Source organism: Ahaetulla prasina, chromosome 1 (assembly GCF_028640845.1).
Source record: "Ahaetulla prasina isolate Xishuangbanna chromosome 1, ASM2864084v1, whole genome shotgun sequence".
NCBI lineage: Eukaryota > Metazoa > Chordata > Lepidosauria > Squamata > Colubridae > Ahaetulla > Ahaetulla prasina.
In genome coordinates this window covers 230,712,038-230,730,139 of record NC_080539.1, presented here as the reverse complement: position 1 = coordinate 230,730,139, position 18,102 = coordinate 230,712,038, and the positions used below count along the sequence as shown (strand labels likewise).

Here is an 18,102-nt window from a genome sequence, read left to right as displayed (position 1 = left end):
ACAGCGGGTGAATCAGATTTTTAAACTTGTTATAGTATTTTAATTTGTTTAGGATTTCTGTCGTTTTATTGGCTGTACACCGCCCTGAGTCTTCGGAGAAGGGCGGTATAAAAATAATGAATGAATGAATGAATAAATAAATAAACAAACTGAAAGAGACTACTTGTAAAACTGATCAGCCCTGTTCTACACTACACAGACAAAATATCATTAATTATTTTGGGGTAACAAAAATAGTAATATTTGTAGATATGAAAACTTAATGTATCTTTCAAAAAACAAAACAAAACCCAACCCCTATAGTTCTGGAGAGATAAGAGTATGCCAAAAGTTAGTGCAGAAAACTTTAGAGCAGAATTTACAATTGGAAGTTATGTGCAATGTCATTAACAGATGTCTACCTCTCATAACCAGGTCTTCAAAGCTTTATGGAAGGCTAGCAGGGTTGGAGGCCCTTTAATGTCCGAAGGGAGGATGTTCCACAAAACGGGTTGCTGCAGTAAAAACTTGTTTTCTAGTCCTTGTTAGCCAACATTCAAACATCTAACATACAAGTGGCCAAACTAGCAGCTTAGAGAGCCCTGTGCTCTTCCTCAGGTTCAATGGCCTCAAACTCTTCCCAGATTGATTTGCAAGATGTAGCTTCCATTGTCTACAAAACTCTGCTTTAAGGCTCCTCTGTAGATTGTTGGAACAGTCCATGCTGAAATATGTTTGACTCCTATCAATAATGGAAGTAAAGTTTTACCTGCTTTTGTTTGTGCAGATCAAAAAAACCATTACATTTACATCCAGGTTTCATATGTGAAGTGATTTCTAAGCAGAGGAAAAGCTTAAATGATTGGGTAGAGAAATGAACTGAATGAAACAATTAAACCTTATCATATGACTATAATTTGGTCATATAATTAAATCTTGACATGACCACAATTGGAACCAGAACTTTTGTTGGGCAGTGATGCTTTTACAATCATGTGACTGCTTTTACAACTTTTGCCATGGTCGTTAAACAAATCACACTTTCATTAGAGAAAACCTGGCTTCCCCCTTGTCTTTGCAATCACATGACCTCAGGATGCGTCATAAATTGCATGCAGATTGCTGAGCAACCAAATTTTGATTATAGAACTGCGAGGATGTTGCAGCAGTAGAGAAGTCATGAGAAATTATGAGAAGTCATAAGTCATATTTTTCAGCTCAGTCATAACTTCAAACAGTTGTTAAAAAATGGTCGTAGGTCGAGGACTACTTGTAATCTCAAATATTATGTACATTATCATGTTCAACCTCAGGATGAACTGTAGATCCCTCTTCAGGCTTGGCAACTAGCTCATACCCTGTTTCTCTGAAAATAAGACCTATCCCAAAAATAATCCGCAGCATATTTTTTACATTTGTGCCTAATATAAACTCTACCCCAAAATAAGCCCTACTTAAGAGTCTGTGCAGCCAGCCGGCCTCTCTTTCCGTTTGGTTGCTCGCTATGTCGCAGCCATGAAGCGAGGCGGGATGGTGGAGCTGCCCCACGTGTCCTGCAATGGCTTATCTCAGGGCCCCTGCAGCCAGGCCCTGACATCTGCCTTCGCAGTGGCAGCACCAACAGCCATGTGAAGCAGGAACCCACGTGGCCATCTTCTGCTTGCTCGCAGCTCAACAAAGCAAGAGGTCAAGTGGTATGCTGGTCTCACAGCTATGAGGTGAGGCAAGTGTCGTGGCATGGATGGCCTGGCTGCGATAGTTCTGAGATAAGCCGGCACAGAGATAAGGCAGCTGGCAGTTCAGACTGGCCCTTTATTGTTCCAAATTTCCCCAAACATACTCACGTTTCTGGCAAGTCCCAGAGCAAAGTGATGACAAACCCCACACATACCTTAAGCAGCCCACACACAGCCCAGTGCTGTGAACACCAAGGCTGCACAGCAGTAAATCCAGCAGGACAAATCAAGGAGTTCAGGAAGCAAAGGATCCAGTTAATTAGTCCAGAAAGAATGGAAGGACTCTTGGAAAGTTCAAATGTCAGCACTTAACACTTCAGGAACTCAGCATTTGTTCTCAAAAAAACGCCGCTCCCCACAGCATCTCCTTAAGTCTCATTCCTCAGGTGTGCCTTGTGAAAGTGCACGGGGCACTCTTTTCCCAAGTAGCCTGCTCAGTCTGTGCTGTTCTCGCCTTCTCTCCATTCTCCGAATTCTTGGATCAGGAGGGGGTGGTCCTTGCTCCTCGCCTGAGCTCTATCTCTCATGTTCATCTTCCCGTTCCTGTCTACAAGCTGTTCTGATCCTGAAAGGCCCTGGCTTGACTGGCCCCGCCCTTCCCAAATTTCCTCCAAAGCTAACGAAGCCGCCCCCTCAATCTCTGTTGTCTCAGATTCCAGCTCATCTTCTCTGGCAGATTCAAGTTCCGACAGGGGCATGATAGCTGGTGAGGGGTGTGTGGGGCAGCTCCATCCCCCTTATCTCATGGCCGCAGGACCAGTGCGTTGCTCAATCTCCTGCCTCAAGCAGAAGTGGGTTGGCAGCCATGCAGTGTCCTTCTGGATGGGGTTGGTGGAACTGCGGCCGTGAGGCGAGGCAGGTGTTGGCGGTGAGTGGCCTGGATGCAGGGGCCCTGAGGTATGCCAGTGTTAATTCCACCTCCTGCCTTGCAGCGGCAGCAACATTGGTATGACAGGTGGCCTCCTGCCCTGCCACGAGCAAGCAAAAGAAGTGGGCCACCTATACATGGAAAAAAGATAACACACCCTGAAAATAACCCTAGTACTTATTTTGGTGCCCAAAAGAAAATAAGACCCCGTCTTATTTTCGAGGAAACACAGTATTTATGATGGTTGCAGTGTCCCAGGGTCATGTGATCACCTTTTGCGACCTTCTCACAAGCAAAGTCAATGGGGAAGCCAGATTCACTTAACAGCTGGGTTACTAATTTATCAACTGCAGTGATTTACTTGACTTTGGCAAGAAAGGTTGTAAAATGGGGGGAAACTTACTTAATAAATGTCTTATTTAAGAACATAAATTTTGGGGTCAGCTGTAGTCATAAGTTGAGGAATGACACTTTGCCCTTTTTCTTCATTCTTAGACTTGTTGTGCAAATATCTGAACGAAAGATATATAGTTGAATTGCACCTGCTATGCTGTTCTTGAAATCTTTCCCTTCAAAGGAACATTATCAGGGTGAAGAATGTACATTACTTTCCCATTCCCATTTTTTAAAAATCAAAAGACTTAATAGACTTTGGAGAAAAAGAATATTGGCTAGATGACCAGAGTTGTGTGACTATGAGATGGGTAGCATGTAAAATAAATAAATATTTACTACAGGAATCAGTAGCTGAAGCTCCAGAGCTTTATAGAAACTCCTGTAATTAAAGTAACTTACAAACTTTAGTATAAATTCTAAAATGCCTTACAGTGCAAGTTGCGGCTAAGAAATCCTGGAACATTCTTTCCCCAGCTAATGAAAATATAAAAAATCCTGGCCCTATCCATGTGTATACCTACTTTGGATCATCTTGCTTTCTTAAAAATAATACGTGCACCCCGATTACTAAAAGATTGCCAACTCTGACGCAACATTAGAGAATGTTAAAGCAATTTATATCAAAGGAATGGCTTTTTCTGATTTTAGCTTTAATCTTTATTACTATATGAACTATTTTACAACATAGTATAGTTGGGGGGCTTTCTTTGCCTCTGGTGCTTACATGAAATTATAAGTAACAAAACAGGGCTTGGAGTTGTAAAATATCTAAAATATTTCTGGTGTTGTAATTGAAATTGAAAACTCAAAATGGAACTGAAAACAGTTGAAATCGTTTCTGTTTCTATGCTATAGGTATAAATATACTGAATGTAGGTATAAATATACAATAATTTAATTGCAACCATAAATGCTTTTGAACCAGTTTTAGCATCATTAGCTCAGTTCTAGCTTATTTACATTGATTTGAGTAATTATTTAGAAACCTGTGGTAACTTCTGGAATAGAATATGTTTCTCATAAAAAAGTTATATTGACATAACTAACCAACAAAGCCTGTCAGTTTCTAAATAAGCTAAGCTCAGTTGGATTGCACAAGCTAATTTAATTGACCATCTAAAAATTAATTCCAAACTCTACTTGTGGGTTTTTTAAAAAAAAATACTAAATTGGAATAGTATGAGTGAAAATAAAATGAATGTCTGCAGAAATACTCTGATCAAGACAAGTGGGAGTTTTCATGAACTGTCAGCTGTTAAACAGAAACAGCAAATGATACAATTTAGCACAAAGTGGAAATTGGTAAACTGTATCTCTATTTGTGATGCAGTAGCTATATGTAATAAGAAATTCATTAGTTGTAGTTATTTTCTTAAGTAGGCAGATGCTTAATCATTAACTGAGGTAATTGGTATAAGAAGAATAAGTACCGTATATACTCGAGTATAAGCCGAGTTTTTCAGCACGTTTTTTGTGCTGAAAAGCGCCCCCTCGGCTTATACTCGAGTCTACCCTTGCAGCTGGGCCGGCAGGACGAGCCCAAATGCTGCCGGCATGCTTTGCCAGCTCGGCCGGCTCGTTTTGGGGCGGCGGCTGGCCTCCGGCGTTTTCTTCCGCCGCTTTTTGATGGCGGCGGAGGGGGCGGGGGGCGGAGGGGGCGTTCGACATTTTCGCCCCCTCTCACTCGTCCTCCTCTCGCCCTCGGAGGCGGAGGCGTTGTCACCTCGCCTCCTCTCCAGCCGAAATTGAGTGCGAAGCAGCAGTGGGGGTGGGTGGGTGGGGGGAGGCCGCCGTGAAGTGCCGGCAGGACGAGCCCAAATGCTGCCGGCATGCTTTGCCAGCTCGGCCGGCTCGTTTTGGGTCGGCGACTGGCCTCCAGCGTTTTCTTCCGCCGCTTTTTGATGGCGGCGGGGGCGGAGGGGGCGTTCGACATTTTCGCCCCCCTCTCACTCGTCCTCCTCTCGCCCTCGGAGGCGGAGGGGCGTTGTCACCCTCGCCTCCTCTTACTCGCCTCCTCTCGCCTCGGAATGTGAAAGAAACGTGGAAAACTCCAACTACAGTATAAAAAAAAAACATTTGCACTCAGTACTTTTTATTTTATTTTATTTTTTGCCAAGTTTTCCCCAGGTTTTTTTTTTCCCCCTATGGAAATTGGGGAGGGGGGGAGAAAGAGGTGAAAAAGAAAAAGCCTCTTGGAAAGCGGAGAACACGGCAAGAACAAACGATTTCTCCCCGCCCCTCCGGCGCCGTCCTTCTCTCCCGCCAGCCACACGGTCCAGTTTTTTTTCAGCCTAACTATTCTTTGCGTTTCACTCCCCCGAGTGAGGAAGAAGAAGGGAGGCAAAAGAAACCGACCCTCGCGCAGATCAGCAAATTAGCTTTCCTTCTCCAAACCAATTGGAGGCGGGGGGCGGCGCTGCCGAGAAGCCGCTGCTTACAGAGAGCGAAAAAGCCAGGGAGGCCTTGGCATAGGTGGGCGGGTGGTGTAAGGAAGGAAAAGAAAGAAAGGGGAGTGAAAATAAGAGCAGTCCGAGCTCTGAACTGGGGAACGAGAAGGAAAAGAAAGAGGAGAGAGAGTAAGGACTGCCACTGGGGTCAGGGAGCAGAGCACCAGGAAACAGGGCGGCCAACGCGCGCATACTACACACACACAAACACAGAGCCAGCTCCTCCCTGCCGCTGTTGAATCTTACTTCACCGCACTGAGTCCTTCGGGAGAAGGGCGGTATAATAATAATAATAATAATAATAATAATAATAATAATAATAATAATAATAATAATGATGATGATGATGATGATGATGATGATGATGATGATGATAATGATAATGATAATAATAATGATGATGATGATGATGATAATGATAATAATGATAATAATAATAATAATAATAATGATGATGATGATGATGATAATGATAATGATAATAATAATAATAATAATGATGATGATGATGATAATAATGATAATGATAATAATAATAATGATGATGATGATGATAATGATGATAATGATAATAATAATAATAATAATAATAATAATAATAATAATAATAATATTCAGCCGTGCTTCGCTTTGATGGCAGCCTGACGTAAAATGGGGGGCAGGGGGATACATACACGGTTAGGGAAAAATAACAAAACAACGTTTTGGGCTCAATTGCAGTCTTAAATTGAGGACTACTTGCAATTTGAACCTTATTGGACACTTCATTCCTGGAGGGTTTTTAAAGAACAGACTGGACAATCCTTTGTCTGAAACAGTATAGGATCTCTTGCTTGAGGAGTGGGGACTGGACTAGAAGATCACTGTTAGTTTGGGATATGTTCAGAGCCCACACATCTGATGACATAAAAAAATTGGCAAAGTCATCTCAAGTCACTTTGGCCGTTATTCCAGGTGGGCTTACATCTGTATTGCAGCCCCTAGATGTCAGTTTAAATAAACCTTTCAAGGACCGTGTCGAAGGATGTGGCATGAATGGATGACATCTGGTCAAGCTCGTCTGACAAAAGTTGGAAATCTGAGAAAGCCAGACATAGAACTAATAGCACAGTGGGTTCGTGATGCATGGGAAGATATTCCAGAGGACATGGTGCAACGTGCCTTCAAGAAATGTGGCATTAGTAATGCTATGGATGGCAGTGAAGACAGCGCATTGAATGAGAGTGACAGCAGTGATGATGACGACTGTGAACTCAGTGATGACGACAACGTATATGCGGATAACATCACAGAAGCTGAAGTAGCTGAAGCTCTGTTTGGACAAACAGATGATGAGGAGAACTCCAGTTTTGAGGGATTTTAGCTCTCGTTAGCTTGGTTGCTGTTACTTTTAAAGATACTGTATTTTTGATACCATATTCTTTTTGGGGACCCCCTTTTGCACTTTTATTGTTTTTCGTTCAAATAAATATTCATGTTATTTTACTTGGCTCTATCTTTATTTTTTACATTGACCAGTAGCTGCCTCATTTCCCACCCTAGGCTTATACTCGAGTCAATAGTTTTTCCCAGTTTTTTGTGGTAAAATTAGGTACCTTGGCTTATATTCGGGTCGGCTTATACTCGAGTATATACGGTATGTCAGATTTTTATACCCATTATTTTTGCTAGACCTGCTTATAACATATTCTCTATTTCAATGGGGTTAGAAATACCCTGTTTCCCTGAAAATAAAACCTATCCCAAAAATAAGCCCCAGCAAGGTTTTTTTGTGTGTGCCTAATATAAGCTCTACCCCAAAATAAGCCCTACTAAAGAGCCTGTGTAGCTAGCTGGCCACTCATTCCGTTTGGTTGCTCACTGTATCGCAGCCACGAGGTGAGGTGAGATGGTGGCGCTGCCCTGCACCGGCTTACCTCAGGGCCCCTGCACCCAGGCCATCCATGCCCTGACACCTGCCTTCACTGTGGCAGCACCAACAGCCATGTGCAGCAGGAACCCATGAGGCCACCGACCCACTTCTTCTACTTGCGGCCGCAACAGAGCAGGAGGTCAAACGGTATACTGGTTCTGTGGCTTTGAGGTGAGGCAAGTGTCGGGGCATGGATGGCTCGGCTGCAATAGCTCTGCGGTAATGCAGTGTGATGACCCGGGGCACGACACAGAGATAACACAGGCAGCTGGCAGTTCAAATCAGCCCTTTATTGTTCCAAATTTCCCCAAATGCTCTCATGTTTCTGACAAGTCCCAGACCAAAGTGATGACAAACCCACACACATACCTTAAGCAGCCCACACACAGCCCAGCGCTGTGTACACCAAGGCTTCACAGCAATAAATCCACCAGAGCAAATCAAGGAGTTCATGAAGTAAAGGATCCAGTTAATGTCCAGAAATCCAGAAAGAATGGAAAGACTCTTGAAAAGTTCAAATGTCAGCACTTAACACTTCAGGAACTCAGTGTTTCTTCTCAAAAAACGCCGCTCCCCATAGCATCTCCTTAAGTCTCATTCCTCAGGTGTGCCTTGTGAAGGTGCACGGGCACTCTTTTCCCAAGTAGCCTGCTCAGTCTGCGCTGTTCTCGCCTTCTCTCCATTCTCCGAATTCTTGGATCAGGAGGGGGTGGTCCTTGTTCCTCTCCTGAGCTCTGTCTCATCTGCCCCTTTTCCTCCCTGTCTACAAGCTGTTCTGAGCCTGACTGGCCCCGCCCTTTCCCATTTTCCTCCAAAGCCAACGAAGCCGCCCCCTCAATCTCTGTTGTCTCAGGTTCCAGCTCGTCTTTCCCGGCAGATTCAGACTCCGACGGGGGCATGACAGCTGATGAGGGGTGTGTGGGGCAGCTCCATCCCCCTTATCTCATGGCCACAGGACCAGTACATCACTCGGCCTCCTGCTCTGTTGTGGCCACAAGCAGAAGTGGGTTGGCAGCCATGCAGTGTCCTTCTGGATGGGGTTGGTGGAACTGCGGCCATGAGGTGAGGCAGGTGTTGGCGGTGGGTGGCCTGGATGCAGGGGCCCTGAGGTATGCCAGTGTTAGTTCCACTTGCTGCCTTGCAGCGGCAGCAACATTAGTATGACAGGTGGCTCCTGCCCTGCCACGAGCAAGCAGAAGAAGTGGGCCACCTATACATGGAAAAAAGATAACACACCCCAAAAACAAGCCCTAGTGCTTATTTTGGTGCCCAAAAGAAAATAAGACCCTGTCTTATTTTCGGGGAAACAGGGTAGCATGAGCCTATATTCAGATAATGTACTAAACCTTGAACTAACAAACTACTGCTATTTGCTGGCTATGATATTGAATGTTGGGAGGGCTGAAAAAGGTCTGAAAAAGCCAGAAGGTAGAAGAGATGAACTCTATGGTAACTGTAAGTTTAGGAAGATATAATGTGTAGACAGGACTATTGAAAAGAAATGTGAAGGACTTCATCTTTCTTGTCTCATTAAACATTTTCATGCTGGAATTATCCTAATTATAGTTTTGGTGGCCACCAACCCAGTAACTTTACTAAATATTGCAGTATGAATATCTAAAATATATCCATAGTTTTCAAATCACAATAAAAAACTCATTGAGTTCCAGAGTTACTACAGATATAACAACTCAGTTAATGAATGATGATTAATTGTAGCTGAAACTACTGATTTTGTTTTTGGTGTTTTTTTAATAGATAATAATAAATAACACTTTACAGATGCTTTTCTTAACCTGCATTCTTCTTTTTAGAGACACCATCAGCTATTTAACTTACAAGAAGTAGTTAACTAACTAAATTAGTGAACAGCTTAATTTACAAGTTTAAAATAATCATTTCATAAATTCATTGTGCTATGTAATATAGCTGTTTAAAAATTGCTTCGCTTCCCAATCCATGTAACTTACGTAGTGACTTATATGACTTTGAACCCTTAAATTCAAGCATGTTCTCCTTTCTTTCTACAGTAACTGGGGGTATTACAGAAGAACAGTTTCAGACACATCAACAGCAGTTAGTTCAAATGCAAAGGCAGCAACTTGCTCAGCTCCAGCAGAAACAGCAGTCTCAGCATCAATCCCAACAGACATATCCAAAAGCACAGGTAACAAACACCTTTCTTGAAAATTGTTTCTCTTATATTCTAGAAACCAATGTATAACCAGTTCTGCTTTTTTTTAAAAAAAAAAAATCTCCCATTTTTTGTCTTCATATCTACTTCAAATAGACCAGTCCCTAATATAATATAAAATATTCTATTATTTTATATTCTATAAAATAGAATAGATAAATGCAGTGTTGTGATTGTGACAAAAAAAAGGACTGCCACAGTTATGGTTGTCTTATTGATTATAGCCCATATGCTGTATGCATTGTTGATTATAAACCAATACTGTTAGTGCTTGTGTGTCTGTCTTATCTGTTCTTAGAAAAATCTGTTTTCTTCTAATTCATACAACTAACCTTACAATTCTTCCAAAGAGCTATATTGAGCTGATGGCAGCAAAAAAACACCAGAGTCATGAGGGCACCTTAAAGAATAGCAGATTCATTATTTTTTAAGGCTTCCTTGGGCTACAGCCTGTGGTGTAATAAAATAAATCTGCTAGTTTGTAATGTAATACAGAACCCCAGAGATTTATTTCATTAATATTTAGAATTTGACATTCATTTCTGAATGTCAGTTTTCCCCAAGCCCCTCTGTAATGTTGATTCAACATTATTTAAATAGTCTAATAGTATGAATTATTGCCTTTCCTTGAACATTATGACATTATTAATATATGAACACAATGGACTTTGAATGTTTTGATATTTTTGCATTTATGCTAGTGGTTGCAATATAACATGTTGTTCAACGTCTCATACTTACCTGAGTTTCTTACCCCCATGTACACAAATGAAACTTAATCCTCTTTGGAAGGGATGTGGAGACTTTTTCATTTAAAGAAAGGTTTAACATTAGTTTTAACATTTCCACACTGGACCACAACTTTTAAAATGTTAAAGGTAAAAGATAGAAAGGAAAAACGTATATCTTATTTAGTAGACAGAACCTAATCTGAAGCCAGTGAAAGCCTATGTGTTCATTCAAAACAGCCCATTCTTCTTCTGCAGCCACACAAGTTTTTGGAAGTCTAAGAGTTAGAAGCAGTTCTGTCATTAGGAGAACATGTCTTGGGGCTGGAATTTTTTTTTTATGTGTTTATATCAAGAGTTAATTTGATGGTATTTTACAAATAGTCTGTAATTATGAAAACTGTTGTGTAAATTTCCCAGGGCTCAAGCACTTCTGATTGCATGTCAAAAACGCTTGACTCGGCCAGTGCCCATTTTGCTGCATCTGCAGTGGTGAGCGCACCCGCTCCCAATCGGGGTGAGGTGACAAAGGAACAGAGTGCCAGCCACAATATCAACGGTGTTGTTCAGCCAACAGGTACGTTTTTTTTGTTGCATTATTTTCATGTTAGTTTGTAGCAAGATGTTGCTAATGCTTATCTTTCTATGCAAGATCAATTTGAGAAAATGTTTGATTGGGCAATAATGGTATTTTTTTTATTAAGTCATAGTATGGAAGATTTTGATCTTTTTATTATTTAATAAAAATAATAACATTCTTGTTGGACATCTTACATACTTTAAAGTATTAGTGTGCCTTTGAATTTAAGAGATGAATCCTAATGTTTGTACTTTCATTATTGCATCATAGCAATAGCACTTAGACTTATATACTGCTTTGCAGTGCTTTATAGCCCTCTCTAAGAATCGGCATGTTGTCCCCAACAGTCTGGGTCTCATTTTACCTCGGAAGGATGGAAGGCTGAGTCAACTTTGAAGTGGTCAGGATCGAACTCCTTGAGTGAGGAGTGACTTAGCCTGCAGTACTGAATTTTAATCACTGTACCAGCATGGCTCATAGCTTGCTCCATCCTGGTGCCTTCCCCATATGTGTTGCCTTATAATTTACATCACTCTTAACCCAATTTATGGAATATCCCATAGTCAGAATACATTAAGATGGGATGGTAGTCTTGGTTTTATTTCATGTATTTTATTTTACTTGAAACCTATTGAGTACATCTGTTTTGTTTTGAACAGCAACATCAAAAACTCTGTATTCCACCAATATGGCTCTGTCATCTAGCCCAGGGATCTCAACTGTACAACTTGTAAGGACAGTCGGTCACACCACCACAAACCATTTAATCCCAGCATTGTGCACAAACAGCTCTCAAACACTTCCTATGAACAATTCTTGTCTCACCAATGCAGTGCACCTCAACAATGTCAGTGTTGTTTCTCCAGTCAATGTACATATCAATGCAAGGACTTCAGCACCATCGCCAACCGCCTTAAAACTTGCCACAGTTGCTGCCAGTATGGATAGAGTGCCAAAGGTGACTCCAAGCAGTGCCATCAGCAGCATAGCAAGGTGTGTGTCTCTTGGATATGAATGAAACAACCTTTCGTGATGTCCCTGTCTCCTTTTTTTGTTTAAAAGAAAAGTGGATTTACCAGCAAATCCTAATCCAAGAAAGGCTGAATTAAGTAATGATATTTGATTTGTGTATCTTGTTGGGAAACAGTGTGTTTATGATCTACCCTCATAAGTGGAAGGCTAATTCAGCCAATATTACAAATTACAGGAAAAATCTGAAATCCTATAGATTATGTATAAACCATGTATAAATTCTTCTATATTTCTATATGTATACATTGTTTTATCGTTCTAATGCAAATTAACATTCTCTGATTTTTTTAAAAAATTCCCATTCTACATGCTATGAGAGAAACCGTTTGCCATTTGGGAAATACTGCATAAATTGTCATTTTCTTCCTAGTAAAGTTTTAGCTTTGTTGTGTTTTTAATATTTCTCAGAAGATAAATAAGAGATGCCGACTTAACAAAGTGTTAAATATTAAGAAATTATACCATATAGCTCATTATTATAATTATACATATTTATTTGCCTTTCTCTCTTCATTTTCAGAGAGAACCATGAACCCGAAAGATTGGGTTTAAACGGAATAGCAGAGACTACAGTAGCAATGGAGGTGACATAACCTAACACAGTAGCTCAATGTGTGCTGATGGTGTCATTTATATTCCAGCTGAATGCAAAACAAAACTCTGTGGATCACAGGGGATTAAAATGGACCTAAACGGACTATCATATCGTATATTAAGTCGATATATAATGTACATTTTGTAAAATTGGGAAAATCACTACCTTGTAAAATAGTTTATTTGTATCATCAATATTATTTCTGTTACTTGAATAGTAGATATTCATCATCATGCTTTTGCACTTGAATTTGCAACTGAATGGATTTAAAAATAATTCTTTAAATGGGATCATGAGCATGAAATGGGATCCTGCATCACTTGTTTTAACTATTTATTTTGCCATGTTTACATTTTGTATCTTGTAAAAAATAAATCCAACTTTGTGTCTAAAAAAAGTTAAAGATTCATAGCTAGGAAAAATTCTTGTAATTTTTTTCTAAAGGAAATGTAAAGTTTTCACTTGGTTCATTTTGTTTCACAATTTTAGATGGACTTTTTGGTAAATACTTTAGTGGCATTTCACTGTCAAATATGAAGTTCAAGGCAAAATAGTATTTTCTATTACTGTGCAGGGGAAAGGGATGGATCGATACATGCAAATTTAATGTAGTAACCCACTTTTCCATATATTTTGAATGTATATTTCTATTTATAATACCAATTTATAAAAAATAATTACACAGAAAACCTGACTAGTACAAATTATGCATCTAGCACATATTAAACTGTGCAGATATGAAGAAAATTTTCAACTGATTATATTTTATCTGAAGTCTGCATAATTTAACCGGCTTTTAACTGTAACACACCACATAAATGATATTTTACCAGGTATGTATTGCATTATATATCATTGCAATAATTATTGGATGTCTAGATATCGAGCCATCCCAGGTAATGGGGGAGGGGGGAGGGTCATGGCAGATTGTCTTTCAATTTTGGAAAGTTTTCCTGTGGCTACAAGGCAAGTAACGGGTTGGAAAAAGTCTGACTGTAAGCGTTGGACACCTTCGTAGTGTAGTGTTTTAGTGACTTTTTTTATACGGTTCTTGTAAATTAGATACGTGTAGTGGTGTTTCAGAATGTTTGTTTATGCACTAGTTCAGACAACTTTCCCTGTTACTTGTTCTTGATAAGTGAAAACTGCAGGGAAATAAAAATACATATCAAAACATGGGTATCTTGCATACGTATTTATTTCACAACATGGAGAACAGTTTGTAATTTTTGGAAGCCAGTACTTATAAAACTGAGACACCAGCAATTTGGCATGTATATAGGTTCAGCACCACCTCAATAGAACGATGACTAGAAGCTTCTGCAGGCATGTAACCTAGATCAGGAAGTGTGTGTGCAAAAACTTGATGGATAGTATTGGATGTTTATATCCAGCACTTGGGCTGTGTGTGTGATTCCCAGCATTGAGACCGGTACTTGTAAACATGGAACAAAGTGACGCTGCTTTCTATGTGGTGAGCGCTAGGCATGTACAGAACTCTATGGGCAGCTGAACCGGGACTTTAAACTGTTTAAAAACTTTTGAGATTTCCTTCATTTGTACTTGATGTACATTAGTGCATATTGCACATATAGTCGCTACCTCATAGCTGTAATTTATGCTGTACACGCTTTTGCATAATTATCTGAATGGAAATTTACTATTTGATTATGTAAGTGGCAAAGGAATCTTAACAATGATACTTTACTAATTTTAATCTATCTTCCTCCAGTTATATTTTTGAAGTGAGTCTGAACATATTTAAAGTAAAGAGAAACATGAATTTGGCTTCTTTAGGTTCAATTTAATTTTATTACTGATTTTTATGTTGTGCCTCTTTTAAAAGGATAAATCGTGTGTATACCATGTTATTAATACTTCCATTGGTCATTATTATATAAAATCTCTGCCTCTTTTAAAGTAAAATGGATTTGAGCCTTTTTGCTTCTTGGCTATCAGGGTTCCAAAGATTAAAAAAGTAGTCAGAGAATATTAGCTAGTGAATTTTTTTGCTCCATGAAGTCAAAGAGTTAATGATTGCATTTGCATACCAGTCTAGTATGCTTTAACACTACACATTTGCTCAGGAAATACATTCTAGGTAACTAAGGCTGGTCTTCATTTATCAGTCACTTTCCTAAAAATTAACCTTTATAAAGGCTGAGGACAGTATATGTGAAGTGAAGCAAAGCTACACAGCATGCATTGGGTGGAAAAAAAGACACTTGGATATTCTTTAGCTACAGGTTTACTCATGATCTAATTTGAATCAATAAAAATAATTTACTAATGGCAAATGTACAAGTCTGCTGACACATAGTGTCTTTGGCCCTTGGTAATATTTTCATAAGACAGGTTTTGTTATAAAATATGTGAACACTTGAAAAACCAAGGAGTCTGCAGAAGTGACTTTGTACTGTTGAGTTGTTTAGAAAAGTAATGACACAACAACAGTTGCAAATTAATACTGCAGAAGATTAACATGGGATAAGCTGTTTATTTGTTTCACATTTTTTGTTTCCTGCTCCAATCTAGACTCTGGACAGCACACAACAGAGACTAAACAAAGAAATCCCCTAGATGGCCATCAGAAAATTTAACCCTTGTTAAAAATACAGTGGAATAGTATTGTTTTAATAGCTGTGTGAAATACCACAAAGGAAGAAGGCTGCTAAAATTTCCAGAGACAATGAGTTCCAAAGTACAGGGCCAGAACAGAAAACGCCTGCTGCCTAGTTCAGATCCATCTCACCTTACCTAGTTGGGAGAATATTAGTCTCATCTTTTTGCAGGATGGACACATTCAATCTTGACAAATGCCACCTGCTCCTACATCCCACAGAGTTCTGAATCAGTATTTTGAAAGCCCGGTTGGTAACCTTGAAGCAACTTTAACAGTAGTGTTATTTTATTACAGCAGGATTATACTGTTGGCAATTTAGCCACTGCATTTTGGACCAACTGCAGTTTCTAGGTAATCTCTGAAGGCTGACCCACATAAAGCATTTATAGCATTCCAATTCAGTGTTGATCGAGATGGGTTACATGGCCAGGTAGGATTGTAATTGGCATGCCAGGCAAAGCTTGGCAAAAGCACCGTAGCCACCACCCGTTGCTCAGGCAATACCTACAAGTCAAGATCATGAACCAGTATTCTGAATTGAAACAACTGCTGGATCAAGGGTTGCCATAATTACTGATAGGAATGACCGGGAGCTGAAACATGAAGCAGTGTTTCTGATTCCCCAGACGTATATGCGGCCTTGTAAGATACCACAAGCCAATAGTATCACATGCATCAGAGAGATTTTACAGGAGTAATGAGGTGCACTTTCCATCAAGGATCTGGGTGAGGGTCATTCACCAGAACAATTGATGCTATTTTTGTTCCATGATAGATAACCCATTTCTTCTAGAATTATCTGTAGCTAAACCACCAGGAAAAGCTGGACACCAAGCAAAAATGGTTAAAAACAGCTGTTCCGCAAAGGGCTTCTTTCAGAGAAGATATACAACCTCTTCTTGGCATGATTCTTTCAAACATTTGAAATTTTCCTAATCCAATCACTTGCACTCTACTCTGCCTGGCTGTCCAAGGAAGGCACTGAGGACATGGTTTAAGGCAGGGGTCTCCAACCTTGGCAACTTTAAGCCTGGCGGACTTCAACTCAATTCAATTCTGGGAGTTGAAGTCCACCAGGCTTAAATTTGCCAAGGTTGGAGACCCCTGGTTTAAGGTGCACAGGTGGCAGAGTTTGCACCACAGAGGACCCGAGCTATTCCCAAGCTCAAACAAATCCCAGCTAACAACAAAAGATCTTGCTTTGCTCACCACAGTGGATTCTGTCCACTGGCATCTAGCCCAGAGAGGGTATCAGCTACATTATTAATCAACTTTTAAAATAATTTGGCACACCAGCAGTGTTTTATCTCACTCTTGCTAAATGGGTCCAGGTCATTCTGAACAGGGCTGCCTGTTGGGACTTCATGGATGTAATAAGTGCAGGAAAAGAAATAATGCTTTCATCACTATGTAGGTGATGTCTCTGGGAAACTTCTGTCACGCTATGACTGCCAAATTCAAGCCTGACATACCAAGAGTAGAAAAAAGCAAAATATAATTTAAGTAATCTCTATAATTGATAAACTGGAGAGAATTTGATGTATTAAGTATCTTGTCAGTTAGTGAAACTATTTGTGCAAACATACCTACTGAGTCCCAGAAAAGAATACATAATATCCTCTCTTCTCCTATGCAAAAATCTCATTTTCGAACAGCTATAATCAGTATTCTTCAGGTCAGCCAATATACAATGGTAGTCGCTGATTATGAGGGCACTAATGAAGGACTATAGTTAACGTACACTAAAATTTTAGTTCAATTATTTTTTATTTTTTATTTAATAACAAGAACACACACACATAGAGAGAAAATACTAAAGTGCTGTAAGAAAAAAGTGAAAAAATATGACAAAAAAGAATCTTATGCCATTATAATAAACAGTTACAATTCTATATATACTTGTCTAATACAAATATTATTCAAATCATAAATATAACATATTTAGATTTAGTTAAATTCTTGACATCTCAGTTAATTGCTGATCATTTCTGAAAGACAGTCATTTAGACAAAGAATTGGTTCAGGTGAACCAGTGGTTTTGTTTGGTATCATTTCATTATCTATCTAAAGCCAAAAAAACATAATTATGGAGTTTTGGTACTATAGACATTTTAAGAGATAAAATATCTCAATTGCCTGAGGATTAGACTAGGACAATGTAATCAGGACAGGGATGTGAAGAATGTGAAGCTACTATCAATAATAAAGATTCTTGTGAATTGGACCTAAAATCTGTAATTTAGTAATATTATAAAATTTACTTATAAAATAGAACTATTGGTACTGATTTTTCTGGTCCCTAAGTCAGCCTGCCTGCTGACCCATCCAGATTTGTTTATTCTGTAATTTTGCAGCTAAGAACTGAATAAAATGTACTGCAATACTTTGGAGGAAGATGGCTTATCCATCTCGAGCAAGGAAATCTGAAGTGGAATTCAGGTCATGGTTAGAAGCCCAGATTAGGCAGAGTTTCTGGTCAAATAAAACTTCTACTTTCATTAGCATGGATCCAAGTAAAGTATTCTTTGTATCTTAAAGCTCAACACAAGAAGACTGAATGGATGGAATCATGCATTTGCTACATATCTTCCAGCTTTTGTGTCAGCATGCTGAGTATCTAATGCTAATGTCTTTCTGACATCTGAGACACACACAAAAAAGAATACACAAATACCTTGCAAGAAATATTTTAGTTTAATCAGCAAATCGGATTTAATTCCTGGTGATTGTGTGGACATATGCTTATCAACTTGTCCTGACTTAATAGCACAGAGTTCTTCCACATTTGGAAAAACCATATTTTTCATCTTCTGCTTTTCTAAATCTTTCCAAACACAATCATTTATTTTTAGAATTAATCATTTTAGCATAGCTGCTTTTATACAGCAGTATCACAATCCTATAAAGGATCACTGCAATAAAAAATCTGCTTTTACGAACCTGGAAGACGTGTTTCCAAAATTTTAGTTGATTAATAGAAATTAATATAGTTTCAATAATTAATAAATAATC

The 18,102-nt window shown here is 39.3% G+C and overlaps 1 protein-coding gene across 1 annotated transcript in view; it reads left to right on the top strand.

The window, feature by feature from the left end:
* EPC2 (enhancer of polycomb homolog 2) overlaps positions 1-13,643 on the top strand; it is a 70,298-nt gene extending 56,655 nt beyond the window's left edge. The window contains exons 11-14 of the mRNA XM_058193145.1: positions 9,369-9,505; positions 10,681-10,837; positions 11,500-11,833; positions 12,393-13,643. Coding sequence (XP_058049128.1) covers positions 9,369-9,505; positions 10,681-10,837; positions 11,500-11,833; positions 12,393-12,465 — 701 coding nt within the window. The 3' untranslated portion in view covers positions 12,466-13,643. The remainder of the gene's footprint in view (positions 1-9,368; positions 9,506-10,680; positions 10,838-11,499; positions 11,834-12,392) is intronic.
* Positions 13,644-18,102: the final 4,459 nt, after the last annotated feature.